This window comes from Lucilia sericata, unplaced genomic scaffold, assembly GCF_015586225.1.
Source record: "Lucilia sericata isolate MDLA Ls3-8-SP2 unplaced genomic scaffold, ASM1558622v1 Contig001651F_arrow, whole genome shotgun sequence".
Classification (NCBI taxonomy): Eukaryota; Metazoa; Arthropoda; class Insecta; order Diptera; family Calliphoridae; genus Lucilia; species Lucilia sericata.
Window position 1 is genome coordinate 91,573 of NW_023995565.1, and position 19,998 is coordinate 111,570.

General features: G+C 33.3%; 1 protein-coding gene across 1 annotated transcript in view; it reads left to right on the plus strand.

The window, feature by feature from the left end:
* LOC119612329 (kinesin-related protein 4-like) overlaps positions 1–17,206 on the plus strand; it is a 38,743-nt gene extending 21,537 nt beyond the window's left edge. The window contains 6 exon segments of the mRNA XM_037968122.1: positions 10,830–10,941; positions 11,080–12,753; positions 12,755–13,881; positions 13,884–14,624; positions 14,686–14,775; positions 14,869–17,206. Of these exon segments, the coding sequence (XP_037824050.1) occupies positions 10,830–10,941; positions 11,080–12,753; positions 12,755–13,881; positions 13,884–14,624; positions 14,686–14,775; positions 14,869–15,164 (4,040 nt within the window). The 3' untranslated portion in view covers positions 15,165–17,206.
* Positions 17,207–19,998: the final 2,792 nt, after the last annotated feature.

The window sequence follows — 19,998 nt, forward strand, 5'->3', positions numbered from 1 at the left end:
AGACTAGACTATAGACTAGACTATAGACTAGACTATAGACTAGACTATAGACTAGACTATAGACTAGACTATAGACTAGACTATAGACTAGACTATAGACTAGACTATAGACTAGACTATAGACTAGACTATAGACTAGACTATAGACTAGACTATAGACTAGACTATAGACTAGACTATAGACTAGACTATAGACTAGACTATAGACTAGACTATAGACTAGACTATAGACTAGACTATAGACTAGACTATAGACTAGACTATAGACTAGACTATAGACTAGACTATAGACTAGACTATAGACTAGACTATAGACTAGACTACTAGACTATACAGACTATAGACTAGACTATAGACTAGGACTATAGACTAGACTATAGACTAGACTATAGACTAGACTTAGACTAGACTATAGACTAGACTATAGACTAGACTATAGACTAGACTATAGACTAGACTATAGACTAGACTATAGACTAGACTATAGACTAGACTATAGACTAGACTATAGACTAGACTATACAGACTAGACTAGACTATAGACTAGACTATAGACTAGACTATAGACTAGACTACTAGACTAGACTACTAGACTAGACCTATAGACTAGACTATAGACTAGGACTATAGACTAGACTATAGACTAGACTATAGACTAGACTAGACCTAGACTAGACTAGACTATAGACTAGACTATAGACTAGACTATAGACTAGACTATAGACTAGACCTATAGACTAGACTATAGACTAGACAAAAATACACCTGCGTTAGAGTGGTCAGCAGTGCTAACCAGATGTAAAGTCCACGGAAAGTCTTTTGGGTATACAACCCAATCGAGTTTACTTGGGAAATCAACTGTACGAAAGCCTTAATTTACGAAAAAATGGAATTTCACAGGAATTATCAAATATTGATCAAAATATAATAAAAACTTTAGTAAAAGTGTGAATTCTGGAATATTAAATCTTCTAAAATATAAGGGAGGCCGAATTACCAAATAATTTTTTAAAATTATGTTTAATTTTTAAAAATAATGAAATGTTTTTATAATTTTGAAACACAGGCAAACTTGTTATTTGAAAAATATTAGATATTACGAAAGAAATGGAGACAAATTGCACATCGATGAAAAGCACGTTCAAAAATGATCATGTTTCCAAAATAATTTATAAAATTTATTAAACATTTTTATGAAAAATATTATAATAAAAAGTGTTCTTATAATTCTGAAACACACCTTACACTATAGGAGGAAATACAGATGACTGAACACATAATATACCATGAAATCAAAATGAAATACAGCGTTATATGAGAGGAGTTGCATCACATGGAGCTTACTTTTTCTAAGCCAAGCCTAACCTACTTAAACACTTCTTCGAATATAATGTTCCATTCATATGTTATTCGTCAAGTTCCCTTAGTCTGGATTTAAATAATTATATCTATTTCGTTGACATTAACATGCTTTAAAATGGCTAAAATAGTACCCAACTGTCACAATTATACTCCAAGCCCACTTTTACCCAACACCCAAAACAAAGAGTCACATAATAATATGCAAAATGTTTAATTGTTAGCAGTTTTTTGTTTGCATTATTTGTCCTTTATTTCTATAAAGGATCTTTATTTGGACAAACCTTAAAAAACTAAGCACTACATGTGAATTCAACCCCCCATTTCCCAGATGTTTTGTGTGGCAAAATAATTGTTATGACAACTACAACACATAGTACTCACACACACACACACATTAGCTAGTCAAAAACATGAGTCAGTTTTCTAGTGCAGGGATCTTATTAATTTATGTATTATAGTTCTTTGTAGAAAATAACATTAGAACAAGGACTTTGACTTTATTAAAAGTGTTTTCAGTTTATTATAAAAAAATATATACACGAATAGAATAGTTTAGTTTTTCGGATAACCACTACAAAGATTTCACTGTAAATAGTTAAATACAAAAACTTTTTTTAGACTGTAGTTTTGATGGCATGATAAAGTTTCATTAGAAGTGGTGGCTAGTTACACGAAACTAAACTGGAAAGTAAAAAATATACCCTGCCGGCCGTGGTATTGTATTCACATTAGAAACGTCCACTGAAATCTAGTTACCAGTATTCACACTGATGAATTTGAAATGGGGATATATCGATCGTGTTCGATTCCTCAGCTAGGAGAATAGAATAAACGTTAATTGTGCGTTATTTGATAATTTAGTTTCCCCGAATGTTCAAGAACATGGACCGAATGCAATTAAGGTACTGTCTGTCTCCGTAGTTAATGTTAATAGTCGGCATCACTAGATTTAATTATTGTAAATTTGGGATTAACTGTAGTTAGTTCAGAGTTAGAAAATTCAATTTACAAAATGACCGGGTATTTACATCCCCCCTCCATATGTACGTTTAAGTATTTACATATACATACATACTTCATACTGGATGGATATTGTTGTTATTTTTTTCTTTGGAAAAATAATTTGAATAACAAGTGTTTTTTAGCAAAAAATGTGGGGTTATCAGTGTGGCCATATGTTGATAAAAAAGTGTTTAGTATTCTTAAGAATATTGCAAAACTGGAGAACTTTTCAGAAAACTAGACAATAGACTAAACAATAGACTAACTAGACTAAAATATAGACTAGACAAATACGAGACAATAGATTAGACTATAGACTAGACTATAGACTAGACTATAGACTAGACTATAGACTAGACTATAGACTAGACTATAGACTAGACTAGACTAGACTATAGACTAGACTATAGACTAGACTATAGACTAGACTATAGACTAGACTATAGACTATACTTAGACTAGACTATAGACTAGACTGATAGACTAGACTATAGACTAGACTATAGACTAGACTATAGACTAGACTATAGACTAGACTATAGACTAGACTATAGACTACTAAGACTAGACTATAGACTAGACTATATACTAGACTAGACTATATACTAGACTAGACTATATACTAGACAAAGTCTTAGTCTAGACTAATATAATGAATACAAAACGATACTGCTAAACTACGACAGAAGTTAAGAAGAATTCGGGAACTCCTGATAACGATTAGGAATGTTTTACATTGGCTAACTACAATAAAGACAAAAACAATTTAAAGCTCCTGAAACCACGACAAAATCAAGAAAAACTCGGAATCTCCTGATCTCTATAAGAATATACTATAGATAAGACTATAGACTAGACTATAGACTAGACTATAGATAGACTATAGCTAGACTATAGACTAACTATAGACTAGACTATAGACTAGACTATAGACTAGACTATAGACTAGACTATAGACTAGACTATAGACTAGACTATAGACTAGACTATAGACTAGACTATAGACTAGACTATAGACAGACTATAGACTAGACTATAGACTATAGACTAGACTATAGACTAGACTATAGACTAGACTAGACTATAGACTAGACTATAGACTAGACTATAGACTAGACTAGACTATAGACTACTATAGACTATAGACTATAGACTAGACATAGACTAGACTATAGACTAGACTATAGACTAGACTATAGACTAGCTATAGACTAGACTATAGACTAAGTCTATAACTAGACTATAGACTAACTATAGAGCTAGACTATAGACTAGAATATAGACTAGACTATAGACTAGACATAGACTAGACTATAGACTAGACTATAGACTAGACTATAGACTAGACTATAGACTAGACTATAGACTAGACTATAGACTAGACTATAGACTAGACTATAGACTAGACTATAGACTAGACTATAGACTAGACTATAGACTAGACTATAGACTAGACTATAGACTAGACTATAGACTAGACTATAGACTAGACTATAGACTAGACTATAAACTAGACTATAAACTAGACTATAGACTAGACTATAGACTAGACTATAGACTAGACTATAAACTAGACTATAAACTAGACTATAGACTAGACTATAGACTAGACTATAGACTAGACTATAGACTAGACTATAGACTAGACTATAGACTGGACTATAGACTAGACTAGACTATAGGCTGGACTATAGACTGGACTATAGACTAGACTATAGACTAGACTATAGACTAGACTATAGACTAGACTATAGACTAGACTATAGACTAGACTATAGACTAGACTATAGACTAGACTATAGACTAGACTATAGACTAGACTATAGACTAGACTATAGACTAGACTATAGACTAGACTATAGACTAGACTATAGACTAGACTATAGACTAGACTATAGACTAGACTATAGACTAGACTATAGACTAGACTATAGACTAGACTATAGACTAGACTATAGACTAGACTATAGACTATATAGACTAGACTATAGACTAGACTATAGACTAGACTATAGACTAGACTATAGACTAGACTATAGACTAGACTATAGACTAGACTATAGACTAGACTATAGACTAGACTATAGACTAGACTATAGACTAGACTATAGACTAGACTATAGACTAGACTATAGACTAGACTATAGACTAGACTATAAACTAGACTATAAACTAGACTATAGACTAGACTATAGACTAGACTATAGACTAGACTATAAACTAGACTATAAACTAGACTATAAACTAGACTATAGACTAGACTATAAACTAGACTATAAACTAGACTATAGACTAGACTATAGACTAGACTATAGACTAGACTATAGACTGGACTATAGACTAGACTAGACTATAGGCTGGAATATAGACTGGACTATAGACTAGACTATAGACTAGACTATAGACTAGACTATAGACTAGACTATAGACTAGACTATAGACTAGACTATAGACTAGACTATAGACTAGACTATAGCTAGACTATAGACTAGACTATAGACTAGACTATAGACTAGACTATAGACTAGACTATAGACTTAGACTATAGACTAGACTATAGACTAGACTATAGACTAGACTATAGACTAGACTATAGATCTAGACTATAGACTAGACTATAGACTAGACTATAGACTAGACTATAGACTAGACTATAGACTAGACTATAGACTAGACTATAGACTAGACTATAGACTAGACTATAGACTAGACTATAGACTAGACTATAGACTAGACTATAGACTAGACTATAGACTAATACTATAGACTAGACTATAGACTAGACTATAGACTAGACTATAGACTAGACTAGACTAGACTATAACAGACTATAGACTAGACTAGACTAGACTAGACCTATAGACTAGACTAGACTATAGACTAGACTATAGACTTGACTATACTAGACTATAGACTACTATAGACTAGACTATAGACTAGACTATAGACTAGACTATAGACTAGACTATAGACTAGACTATAGACTAGACTATAGACTAGACTATAGACTAGACTATAGACTAGACTATAGACTAACTATAGATCTAAGACTATAGACTAGACTATAGAACTAGACTATAGACTAGACTATAGACTAACTATAGACTAGACTATAGACTAGACTATAGACTAGACTATAGACTAGACGATAGACTAGACTATAGACTAGCTATAGACTATATACTATGACTAGACTATAGACTAACTATAGACTAGACTATAGACGAGACTATAGACTAGACTATAGACTAGACTATAGACTAGACTATAGACTAGACTATAGACTAGACTATAGACTAGACTAGACATAGACTAGACTATAGACTATACTATAGACTAGACTATAGACTAGACTATAGACTAGACTAGACTATAGACTAGACTACTAGACTAGACTATAGACTATGACTATAGACTAGACTATAGACTAGACTATAGACTAGACTATAGACTAGACTATAGAGACTAGACTATAGACTATCTTACTCGACTAAGACTAGACTAGAGACTAGACTATAGACTAGACTATAGACTAGACTATAGACTAGACTATAGACTAGACTATAGACTAGACTAGAACTAGACTATAGACTAGACTATAGACTAGACTATAGACTAGACTATAGACTAGACTCTAGACTAGACTATAGACTAGACTATAGACTAGACTATAGACTAGACTATAGACTAGACTATAGACTAGACTATAGACTAGACTATAGACTAGACTATAGACTAGACTATAGACTAGACTATAGACTAGACTATAGACTAGACGATAGACTAGACGATAGACTAGACTATAGACTAGACTATAGACTAGACTATAGACTAGACTATAGACTAGACTATAGACTAGACTATAGACTAGATTAAAGACTAGATTATAGGCTAGACTATAGACTAGACTATAGTCTAGTCTAGTTTATAGTCTAGCTTTATTGTAAGTAATGTTTCGCGAATTTTTTAAATTCCCATAAAAACTACTTTATATGGCAACCCTTACACAGGATCGATAAGCCAGTAGGTAGTATGTGTTATTCAAAAAATATACTTTTTTAAATTTCATTAATACCTGTCCAGTTATTGTCAAGAATTTGCTGAAATAAGTTGAAAATAACTTTTTGAAATATTGTTTAAAATTAACTTTACAAAACATGTTAGTTTTAAGTGTTTGCATTTCTAAACAAAAGCGAAAAATATGAAATATAATAATTTTTAGACTAAGTGGAAAAATGTAAGTAAAAAATCAGAAATAAAACTTACAAAAAACTAGGTTACTTTGGATAATTAAAATTGACATATGCATATTAAAGTTGCGTGTCCAATAATATTTAAGCAGAGAAAGTGACAAATTTCTACGAGAAAAAAAACTCGGTCAGTTTTTGTTAGTTTTAATGTTAGAAGTTGATGAAAGAATGAATGAATGAAAGTGTTTTAAAGAAGTGTAAATATTAAAACAGGTGTAAAAAATTGTGATGTAATGAATGTGTACATTGTACATACACATGTATGTATGTTTGTATTCTCCTTAAAGAATTTTCTGAGGTGTTTGCACAACCTGTTGAAAAAAGAACAGACTATTAAAAAATTTGGGTTATTTTTACTTTTTCTTTCTTAAGGAATCTTTATTGGTCTGCAAGTCATCTGTTAATCATGTTTTTTTTTTTACTGCTATTATGAATATTTAATGAAAATGTGTTACATGTTTATTTCTTTAGATTTCCTCATCAAAGGGACTGAGTACTTCCTTGTTAACACAACATTATATTTAAAATATTAATTTTACGTTTCATTTGCCTTCTCACGCACTGCCGACAAAAAGTCATAAATAGGTTTCTTTGTTGTATAAATATTTAAAGGAGAGTATAAAGCTGTTCTAGTTTATTCATATTAATTTAAGTTTTTTTATATATAAAAGCAATGTACTTCCTAATTAACCTAAATAATTAATTTAATGTAGAAAATTTTCATTAATAAATACTAGAAGACTGAAAGTTAAAACTAGTTTCTATGAAAATGTATCCGTTTATAATTAATTTAAAACATTTTTCATTACATTTTATTTTAAACTAAAAATAAAACTTTATTTAACTAGAAATTTGATTAATATTAAATTTTGATTTACTTAAAACTTTTAATGGATTAAAAATGAGTTTAAAATATAAAGATAAAGCACATCAAAGTTTTAATGTTAAAAGTTTGAAATGTTCCATTTAATGAGAAAAACTGAAATGGGTTCTTATACTTAGATGTTAACGGGTTCACATGATTAGGACTTATTCGGCCTGCATTGCGAAAAAAGCAGTAAATACCTAGTATATGTTAGATCGAATGATTTCAAATCAATTGTTCTGTAATTGGTACGAGTTTTCTAATGCCCTATTAGGAATGACTGGCATTGTCCTACATGTAACTAAGTAACTAACTAACTAACTAAGTAACTAACTAACTAACTAACTAACTAACTAACTAACTAACTAACTAACTAACTAACTAACTAACTAACTAACTAACTAACTAACTAACTAACTAACTAACTAACTAACTAACTAACTAACTAACTAACTAACTAACTAACTAACTAACTAACTAACTAACTAACTAACTAACTAACTAACTAACTAACTAACTAACTAACTAACTAACTAACTACTAACTAACTACTAACTAACTAACTAACTAACTAACTACTAACTAACTAACTAACTAACTAACTAACTAACTAACTAACTACTCTAACTAACTAACTAACTAACTAACTAACTACTAACTAACTAACTAACTAACTAACTAACTAACTAACTAACTAACTAACTAACTAACTACTAACTAACTAACTACTAACTAACTACTACTAACTAACTAACTAACTAACACTAACTAACTAACTAACTACTAACTACTAACTAACTAACTACTAACTAACTAACTAACTAACTAACTAACTAACTAACTAACACTAACTAACTAACTACTAACTAACTAACTAACTAACTAACTAACTAACTACTAACTAACTAACTAACTAACTAACTAACTAACTAACTAACTACTAACTAACTAACTACCTAACTAACTAACTAACTAACTAACTACTAACTAACTAAACTACTAACTAACTAACTAACTAACTAACTAACCTAACTAACTACTAACTAACTAACTAACTAACTAACTAACTAACTAACTAACTAACTAACTAACTAACTAACTAACTAACTAACTAACTAACTAACTAACTAACTACTAACTAACTAACTAACTAACTAACTACTAACTAACTAACTAACTAACTAACTAACTAACTACTAACTACTACTAACTAACTAACTAACTAACTAACTAACTAACTAACTAACTAACTAACTACTAACTAACTAACTACTAACTAACTAACTAACTAACTAACTAACTACTAACTAACTAACTAACTAACTAACTAACTAACTAACTAACTAACTAACTAACTAACTACTAACTAACTAACTAACTACTACTAACTAACTAACTAACTAATAACTAACTAACTAACTAACTAACTAACTAACTAACTAACTAACTAACTAACTAACTAACTAACTAACTACTAACTACTAACTAACTAACTAACTAACTAACTAACTAACTAACTAACTAACTAACTAACTAACTACTACTAACTAACTAACTAACTACTAACTAACTACTACTAACTAACTAACTAACTAACTAACTACTAACTAACTAACTAACTAACTAACTAACTAACTACTAACTAACTAACTAACTAACTAACTAAAACTAACTACTAACTAAAACTAACTAACTAACTACTAACTACTAACTAACTACTAACTAACTAACTAACTAACTAACTACTAACTAACTAACTAACTAACTACTAACTAACTAACTAACTAACTAACTAACTAACTAAACTAACTAACTAACTAACTAACTAACTAACTACTACTAACTAACTAACTAACTAACAACTAACTAACTAACTACACCTAACTAACTAACTAACTAACTAACTAACTAACTACTACTAACTAACTAACTAACGAACTAACTAACTAACTAACTAACTAACTAACTAACTACTATACTAACTAACTAACTAACTACTAACTAACTAACTAACTAACTAACTAACTACTACTAACTAACTAACTTTATACAAAACTAAGTTCTGTAGATTTTTGTGCATATACTAGGGCTCAAAAGCCCTATTAAGGGGGTACGTTTGTATGGGGGTTAGATGAAAATTATGAACCAATTTCAATAGGCTTTGTATAGGAAAGGTATGTGTCAAATTTCATCATCTTATCTTGAAAATTGCGACCTGTAGCGTGCAAGATTTATACGGACACACAGACGGACATAGCTTAATCGACTCAAAAAGTGATTCTGAGCCGATTGGTATACTTTAAGGTGTATGGCCAATATTTTTGGGTGTTAGAAAACATCAGAACTCCCCATTATAGTGGTGTAGGGTACAATTCAAAGTAAAACATTAAATTTTCATGAAACCATTATGCCAGCCTTGCAGTAAATGAGCTATATGTTCAAAAAAGACACAACTACGTTCTATATAAGCCTAATGATACTATCAAATTTCGTACAAGTTGGGTCTCATTTCACCCTATCCCTCATACAATGCCCCCTTGAGAAAATGCTGGAAATCGTACCGACGACCTCTGGTCTAATGCACTAGAACACTAACCATTAAACCAGCGGTAAGGTATAAATTGATCTAATTATAATAGTTGGCCTATTTAAGGTCTGATAGGTCTTAGATGAGATGACCTAAAAGATAACATTTTATTGAAAATAAACTCTGTTTATCAGTAGATGTAAAACATAAACATGATTTATATACTTTATACCAATCGAATTTTGCCAGGAAATTTAAAAGTTTGACCTTTTCGTATGACCTTTGGAAGCTTTTAAGAAAGATTACTTTTTTTAAAGAAAAAAAAAATTTACTTAGAAATTAAAACATTTTTAATGTTAACTTTATACATATTTATCATATTATCTTAATTGTAAAGGTTAAAAGATATTTATTTACAAACCAATGAATTTTTAAAATTTAATTTGAAGAAAGTTAAAGGTCTACATATTAATAAGAATAAAGAAACGTACACAAACAAACATTTTACTCTACTCGAGTTTATAGTTAAAACTCAATTTAAAATTTATTACAATTTCAACGTAATAATAATTTTTCTGGGAAAAAGCACGTGACCTTTAGCTTTTAAAGGAAAAGAAATTTAATAACAAATTTAAAGCAATTATCATAATGAAGAAAACGAAATTTAATAATATTTATGAACAAACAACATTCATTCACTTAAACATCCATCATCAGATGGATGATGCATCCATCTAGATACTCAAACTTGTATATTTATTTATCGATATTATGCAGTGATAGATAAACTTTTAATATTTAATATTTTTATGTCTCATTTTAGAAATCAACGATTATGCTGTATTGGTTGGCATTGATCCAGTTAAAGAAACACATTTGCTGTATTTGGCTAAAGAAGGTTTAATGCAGGCCCTGCCCGATGATTGGAAAATATGGTAAGTTTTTATGCAAGGACATGAAATTCATAATAATAAGGACATGAAATCAACAATAATAAAAACAAAGCCAAAAGTATCCTTTGTATAGTTAGAGATATTTATATGAGTTTTTTTTTGTCTCTCTGTTTGTTCTAGTTATTCAGAGGAAAAATGTGGTCATTATTATTATAATCTAAAAACAAAAACCTCACAATGGGAACATCCACTCGACGATGTTTATCGTAATTTAGTAGAACAAGCAAGACAAAAGCATCAAAATGCGGCAGCTTTACAATCACAAAACAATACGACGAATGTCATCATCAGCGCCCTCACTAATACCACCAATTCAACGACAACCTCAATAGCTCCTACAACAACCACTACCAATGTGGTGGATAATTCAGATGATGCCTCACAATTAGATTCGGGTATACGTAGTTTACAGGGCACCGATGAATGTGATAATACTACCAATACTTTGGAAATGTCTTCACCCAGTACAACGCAAATGACTCAGGGAGCTATACCTAAACAGAGTAACACGAGTATGGGAGGTGGCAATGGTAGCAGCGGTTGTGGTAGTTTAACTACCAACAACTCCTCTTCTTCCTCTAACACTCCCAGTGGTTTTAGTGGTGGTGTTAGTCGTTTCTTGGAATCGAGAACGAAAAATTTTGGTTCCACTTTTATGCCGGTAAAGAATACTCGCTTTGAAGTGGCCAAAACAAATCCCCAGTTAGGTTTCAATATGCGTTTGTCTAATGATAATATATTGCAAAAGTTCCCATTGGCCAATAAGCCGGAAACAGATGCCTTAAGCCTCAATGAAAAGAAAGGTTTTACTTTGTCGGGCACAGGAGCTATGTTTTTAAAATCACGTCGCCAAATGGAAGTGGGTTTAAATCAGGCTTCTGCCATTATCACCAATCCGCACAATATTGTCAGTAATAGTTCCAATGTTATAGTGGAGGGCATGGCTGGTACACCTCCAGGTGTGAAAGGTATTTTACGTGATTCCAGTTTGACTGACATGCGTAGACGCATGGAAAAGGATAATCATGAGGAGACAGGCGATGAAAAAAGGCGTGTACATTTTAATTTAGAAGATTGTTCCAAGAATCGACATTCACCCGAGGAAGATCCTAGTAGTTCGAGAAAATTGACTCAAAGTCCTGAAGTATCGGCCAATTCGGATGATGATGCTGAAGATGATGATCCCTGGGATGATGACGATGAAGATGATGGTGAGGAGCTAAATGATTGTGTGGGTATTGGCAGTTTGCCTTTAGATGGTGTGGCCTATCAACGTAGCCTTAATCCATTCCTTATCAATGATGAAAAACATCTCAAAGAGGTTAAGATAATACCTGTTTCCAAGACTCAAACTATACAAATGTTAAAAGCTCAAAGCTTTTCTATGGATTTGCCTGAACGTGAAAAAGCCAAAGTCACCGATTTGACTAGATCGCAAAGTGTGGAACATGCTCAAATCTCAGTCAATAACTCAGCCGTGCAATATTTGGATAAACTGAAAGAAACAACCACAGTTAAACCTCTTTACGAGGATACCGATTCCGATTCTAAAGGCAGTTCCGTTAGAAGCTTTATAATCAACAAATCCGAACAAGATTCTTTACAGTCGGCGGTTCCATCCAACAATCCTTTCGATTTAGATGAACTAGATCGTAAACACAGTCGTGAGGTGGAACAATTGGAAAAGAAATTACAATCGGTCAATAGTGAAAAATCGGCCGCAAGATCCCTAAAAGTGGCTTCCAAAATAGTGAGTTTCCTAAAGAAAGACACCGAGAAAGTGGCGGAAAAAAACTAAAGAGGAGGAAATGGATAAGACTGCCGATAATATGCAGGAAAAATTGGAGAAAGAAAAACAACTATGGCTGAAAGAAGAACGTGAGCGTTTGGAGGAACAATTGCAAAAAGAAATCGATTTGATTAAGAAAGAACATGAGCAGAAACTGAAGAGTATACGTCATGAATATGACTTGCGTTTGACCTCACATCGCCATCAAATGGAGGAGGCTATCGAGTTGCAATTTGAGGAAATACGCCATCAATTGGAAGAAGAATTGGATACTAAACGCAAGGCAGTGGTAGATGAACATAAGGCGCAAATGTGTACCCTACAAAAGAATCATGCCGAGATATTGGAAGACTTAGAAAGAGACCTCAAGAGTGAGGAGGAGATATTGAAAAAGGAACATGCCTTGAAACTAAACGAAATGAAGGATAAACTTAATCATGAACTAGAGCTAGAGAGACAAAGAATGCGAGACAATGGCGAAGATAGACTCTATGAGAAAGTGCGCTGTGAAAAACGTCTTCTAGAAGATAAATATAGATGCCTCAAGGAGAAGTATATAAGACTAAAGACCGATGTTAAACTATCATTGGAAAGAAGAAATCGTAGACGTGAAGCGCAAGCTTTACAGCAGCAAAGTTTACACACTTGTACCACGGGTTCGGAAACAGAACGATCCATATCGAATAAGCCTTCTATAGGCAACAGTGATAATCGTTCTCTCTCTTATTCTACTTCGTGTCAAAATAGTGTTGGTGTCTCTACCAATACCACGGGCAAGAATGGAAAACCTCCTTTGCCACCCAAAACACATCTACATCCTCCCGGTAAAGGTGACTTGCAGCAGCAGCATCATAGTGAACGTAGCACTGAAAAGGGTCCTGCTGCGGCAACACGTAAGCCGGGTATAGCCTCTAAATATATCAAACACTTGCAGGCCCAGGATGATACTACTTCAATGAGTCAATCGGATACTACTATTTCCAATAACTATTCCAAGGGACGTTACTTGCCGGCACCTCAGCCCATATTAAGTGATAATGGCAATTCGGATTCCGAAGCTTTCCAAAGTAATCAAGAGAACAATAATAATTCTCGCGGAGGAGGTGGTGTACAACGTAAGAAACAGTTCTCACGTCAAAATCCGCCTCTACTTCACGTCTCAACAATTCTGAAAACTTTAAATCGGAACGTCCTTGCACACCAGTCGAAAATCTACGACATCAATTGCAAAAGCTGGAAGATTTAGAAGATCAATTTCCCGAAAATACTCTGGATGCTACCTATCATTTGCGCTATCCCTTCTCGGATATATCCAATGCTGATTATGCAGCTGCTGGAGCGGCCAGTTCGGAATTGGAATTCTTTAAACATCGCATACATTTAGAGCGTGATTCGGTGCGTAGAGCCAAAGAATCTTTGCGCACCCAAAGAACCAATTTCCGAGCCAGACAACGAGAGATCAAACAACGTCACAAGGCCATGGTTAGTCGCCACAGTTTGGATCAATTGATACAGGAAGAAAAAGAGCTTACCGAAATGGAGGTTAACTTGCATCGTACCAGAGCTTTATTGGGTGAAAAGGTCATACGTTTAAGACACTTGGAACAGAGTCTTTTGCGTATTTATGAAAAAGAAAAACCTACCATGGATCTATTGGGTGTGGAACAGAAAGAGGATGCCACGCTCAGTGATTTATCCTCACACTCTAGCTCAGGTTTTAGCAGCACTGATTTTGCCAGTGGTGATACACAGAATCTCAATAAACGTAAAGATCTATATCAATTGGAATCGAATGACTGCATTAAGAATTTGGAAATTTTGAATGCAGAAATACGAGAGATTTTAGATTTGTTGGGTAAAACGGGACAACATGGAGGTAAGTGTTCTTTTATATTTGGAATGTTGTTGACTATATTTTAATATTTCTTTTACAAAAGCCTTAAGCGCTCCCATGATCTCACCCTCTGAATTGAATTGGTCACATATGTTAACTACTGGAACGGTAGCAACCAATAATCCCTCATCAGGTAACAACCATATTAATCTACAACAACAACTTAATGCCGCTAGCAATGTTCCTTCCACACTACATACAGCTCATTCTATTCCAACTTTAGCAGATCGTTTGGAAACCTATAGACAACTTGCCTCGGGACGCATGCAGAATTCTATTATAGCAGCCAATACCATAGTCTCACAAAATCCCCGAGCCGTCAGCTATACCACCAGTCTGGTGGAACGTACCAGAGATTTACGCAATTGGTTAAGACAGGCTAAAAATGAACATGAACTCTTGAGCAGCATGACCTTGGGTTTAACCGGTGTACATCCCACTAATCAATTGACTGCCACTGCAGCCTTAGGTGCTAGTGGCAGCGGTGCCGGCGGTGGGGGAGGACCACAAACGAATCTATAATTAGAAGATAAGGACACAAAAATGCCCGGTATGGTATTCTGTTGTTGGCGTAAACAGGCTACATTGGTCTAAACTTAAACGTTTTCCACACACACAAAAAGTAAGGTTAGAAATGAATGGTTGTTTTATTAAAATATTTTATAGCAAATGAGTAAGAATGTGTTAATGGTGCCAAAGTTAATAAGAGAGAATTAATAAGAGTTGTTGCTAAACAAAACCAAAAAGTTTTAAAGAAAACAAAAAAGAGATTTTAAATAAATTTATTAAAAAAATATTAAACTAAATAAATGTTAAATTGAGGGTAAAGAAACAACACAAGAAAACTTTATATTAAATTATACTATAATTATAAAGATTTATTATAGGAAATATTATACAAAAAAGAAAACTTTATAACTTTAATATAATTTTAAAACTCTCTTACACTCTTTCCCTCTCTCTCTCTAACCCTGCTAACTTTATGTTAATTTAACAACAAACAGTATTTTCTTTAAATTTTATTAAAGAAAACTTAACTGTTTGATTAACTAATTAAAAGACTTTAAAACCCCTCCCTGTTTTTTTTTTTTTTTTTGAAAAAAAATAGCATTTGCTATAATAATATTTTTTACATATTAAAAGAAAACTAATAATGTTTGCACAAATCATTTGAAAGCCTACTCTTAGGCAGTAAATTGTTTAAAAAATAATAGCCTACTTTAAGGTGTTGGCTTTCTAAAACGATTTGTGAAATCTTTTTTTTAATATTCCTGTAAAAGTTTTGTGGTTTCTTAGTAAATAAAAAATGGAAAAAATTACTGGTACACGTTAGACTGATTGCACGTTTTATAAGGCATTAAATTGTGTTTATTCTTTTGTAAAACCCCTTTTTATGTTTTTTTAATAAATTAAGAACTAATTTAAATTTTCCAAAATAAAATTATTGTTAAAGTAAATTTTTAAAACAAAATTAGGAAAGTAATAATTATATGATAAAATATGGCCAATTCTAGACTAAATACTTTACATCATAGAGAAAAATGTATAACATAAACTTGAGCTATTAGGAAATTGGCTCAAAGAGAGCTTCTAATACGAAAGTGTCACTTTCTATTAGGGAATCTAAAGTAGTTTGGATTTGAATTAATATAACACTTGAAAATTAAAGTCATTTAGTGTTCTGTTAAGTTCAAAGTGCCGTCACTTCATAAAAAGCTAAGTTTAATTATGTCAACCTAGTGGTTACAGGAGTCTATATTATTCATTGCTTCCAGAAACCTCCCGGTTTCATTGATTCAGTTGAGCATATAATGAAAATTTATCCTAGATATGTAGTTACTTCATATCTTAAAGAAAAGGGAGTACCGAAGTATCGCTCTCTATTCTCTTTAAATGTCAAGCAAATGGATAGTAGATATAACACTGTCTAATCTTCTTCCTCTTCCATATGATAGCTTCTACAGTCATCATTATATTCAAGACCTAGTCTTCCGGCAAGCGTCACTGGTACACAGCACTAATAAAAGTATTCTTAACTGCTCTCTACGGAAGCTTGGAAGCGTATCATAGAGAGGACAGGTATTCTTCATATCGTTCTATTTAAACGTACAATTTTCTCATTCCGCTAGTCTTATTATAATCTAATTTGGAATTTCATCAATGAAGTAGCCAACGCCCTCTCTTCCCCTTCTCCTAGATTCTTAACAATTATGGAAACTTTTAAACTTTACGTCCTTGCATCCCGGTCTGCTGGAGCGTCCAACTCGAACGTTAATCGTTAAGGAAAATCAAAGTAACTTAGCGTACCTAGAGAACCAATTTCCAAGCAAAACAATAAAAGATCAAACAACTTTATAAGGCCATGTTCAATCGAAACTGGAAACGCAACTTATCATTCATGCCCTTCTTTCTCTGATAATGCAGCTCCAATTCGAATGTGAATCGGTAAGGAAAGCCAAAGTAACTTAGAGTACCTAGAGAACCAATTTCCAAACAAAATAGTGATCAATCGAAACTTAAAACTCAACTTATCATTTATGCCTTCCTTTCTCTGATTATGTAGATGCTGGGGGCGTCCAATTCAAGCTTGAATCGGTGTGAAAAGAGAAAGTAACTTAGAGTACCTAGAGAACCAATTTCCAAACAAAACAATAAAAGATCAAACAACTCTATAAGGCTGTGATCAATCACCATAATTTGAATCAATTGATAGAGAGGAAAGAAGAACTCACCGAAATGAGGATGAACTTAAATCGTAAAAGGGCTTTATAGGATGAAAAGACCTAAACATTTGCAGCACATTAGACCTTAACCTCTTGAGTAAATATGAAAAAGAAAAAGCAACGATAATTTTTGCAACTCGATTGGACCTTTAGGATTTCATCAAGAAAGTTCAAGATTGATCGCAAATTTCCATTCTTTCCCAAATGTATTTCAAATTTTTATAACCGACCTTCTACACTTTCTTCGATGTCAGCAACATGAGGAATATGAATTACTTAATCACGACATGAGTTCAAGAACGGATCTACTGCAAGGCTCCTTTCTTTCCCCCACTCTATTTTCTCTTTTCAAAAACGATCTTCTTTGTCAGACTGCCAATCATATCTACTCTTTCGTCGATAACAGCCACATCTGTCAGTCTTATTCATTCAATAATAGACCAAGACCTTTGCAGATTGGAAAATTTTAAGAAATCAGAAACTCTTGATGTTTAGTACATGAGACTACAGTGCGATATCAACTGGACTTAGTGCATTTTCAAGTGTCGACAGAAGCGTCTAAGTCTCTTGTTTTTTAAAATAGTGTAAGAAATAGAAAAACAATTTACTTCACTTCACCTAATCTTCTAACGATTTACGAATAGGAGCGAAGATATTTATCGTAGACAGTAGGCTATTTAACTCTATTATTTCTCTGGAGCAGCGTTCCAATGTGAGGCATATATCACCGTTCTAACGATATGACAATGAAAGGTGTTCCTGAGAAACTAAGGACTACTCACCTATGTTTTCAAAGCTTAGAACGATTCATCATTAAGTAAACTTTCCCACGCTACCTTTACTTTATGACAAGTACATTCCCCGTGTGGCATGGTACCCATATGATGATCAGCTTACCACTGGTAGAATATTCGCTTATGGATTTCTTACAGAGTCCAATACGTTAATAGATTAAACTGTATCTGCAGATCCCCCAGGGGTGAGCACGTTATCTGGATGAATTTTTTCACATCTTGGTGTTATTGCAATCGCGGAGTCAGAGAATGGCCTCTAGTCTGCCGTGACTATAAACTGTTGATGCCAAGGAACTCCACGGCCATTCCTAGAAATCATTTGATTTGCGGTCGAACCAGAGTACTTATTTTAACTGATACCACGAGAGCCGATGGCACGCAGAGTAGAGTTGCGAACGTAATCTGGTGCCGGTTATTAAAGAGTACCCTTCGGACTGCACGTAGAGGCTGTTGTTGAACACAATACAGCATAACTTCGGGAGAAGTTCGGTTCTATTGCCGGAAAGCACCGCTGAGAGGAGTGACTGTGGTGCCACATATAGGGATATTCGGACCTCGTCCTGCTGTATATAAAGAATAAGTGTGCCGAATGTTTTTCTCTATTAATGTGTCGGATGAATGGGAATTGTGCTGGGTTGAATGTTGATGGATGTGCGGTATCTTATTCTCGTGGCATCATTGAATTTCCCTTCTATGTGTAGTGTATGTTCAAGGTTTACTCTGATCACAATAGATTCGTTGTGTTCTCTGTGAGTAAGAACTCGACTTTGGCCATTACATCTGTATGGCTGTAAAGAGGAGTAATGGTCGAAGATCAGATAGTATAACTTAAGGTACTTAAGGTAATTGCTTGTAAATGGTCCGGCATCGCATCTATATGTAGTGTATGTTCAAGGTTTACTCTGATCACAATAAATTCGTTGTGTTCTCTGTGAGTAAGAACTCGACTTTGGCCATTACATCTGTATGGCCGTAAAGAGCAGTAATGGTCGAAGATCAGATAGTATAAGTACTTAAGGTAATTGCAAGCCAAGAAAATTTAAACATCGCCAAGAAAATTTAGACCTGCGTGTTCCTAAGCAATTACAAGGAGGCGGTGGTGGTTAGTCTTTAGTGTACACCGTGATTCAAGGCCGAAAGACAAGTGTTCATGTAAAGTACTTCAAAGTCTTTATCGGCCGATATCTACGTAATTGGCTTTTGGCTGTCGGGAAATACATATGTTAACTCGATTGACGCCAATCCATTTACACATTCCCTGATGAAAAAAACTTCCAACTGGAAGATATTAGTGTAATTTGGAAGACCGTTTCCCAGTTAAGAGCCCTCCGAGTAAAAACAGATTCCAGCAGGGGTTGCTTTTGAACACAATCTCAATAACTTACAATTCCCTATAATTTCTGTTTCTGTAAAGCAATCGGACACGCCAAAAGTATGTGCATAAGCGCCCAATATGTCCAGCAACTTGGTTTTGGTAAATGTGCCTAAATACATTCGTTTCGATCTAAGACCCAACTTCGAGCCTATGCTTCCCCTACTTAGAGCTCAACATTGATATGTTTTGTTGTTTCTATCCTCTATGTGATATTTAAAATTAGTTCTAAAACAAATATAACGCTTAGGTATTTAACTGATTTGGTTCAAATTTTTCCGAATTTTCAAGTACGAGCAATAATTCGATCTCAAACTGCTAGGAATCTGAAAAGAAATTTATCTGTTACAGATAATTTTTATGATGTAAAGTATTTAACAATATATTACTATAAAATAATCACTATAAACTAATAACAAACTGTATTAGTAAAAATTAGTAAATGTTGGGCCTAGAAAATAATGCTT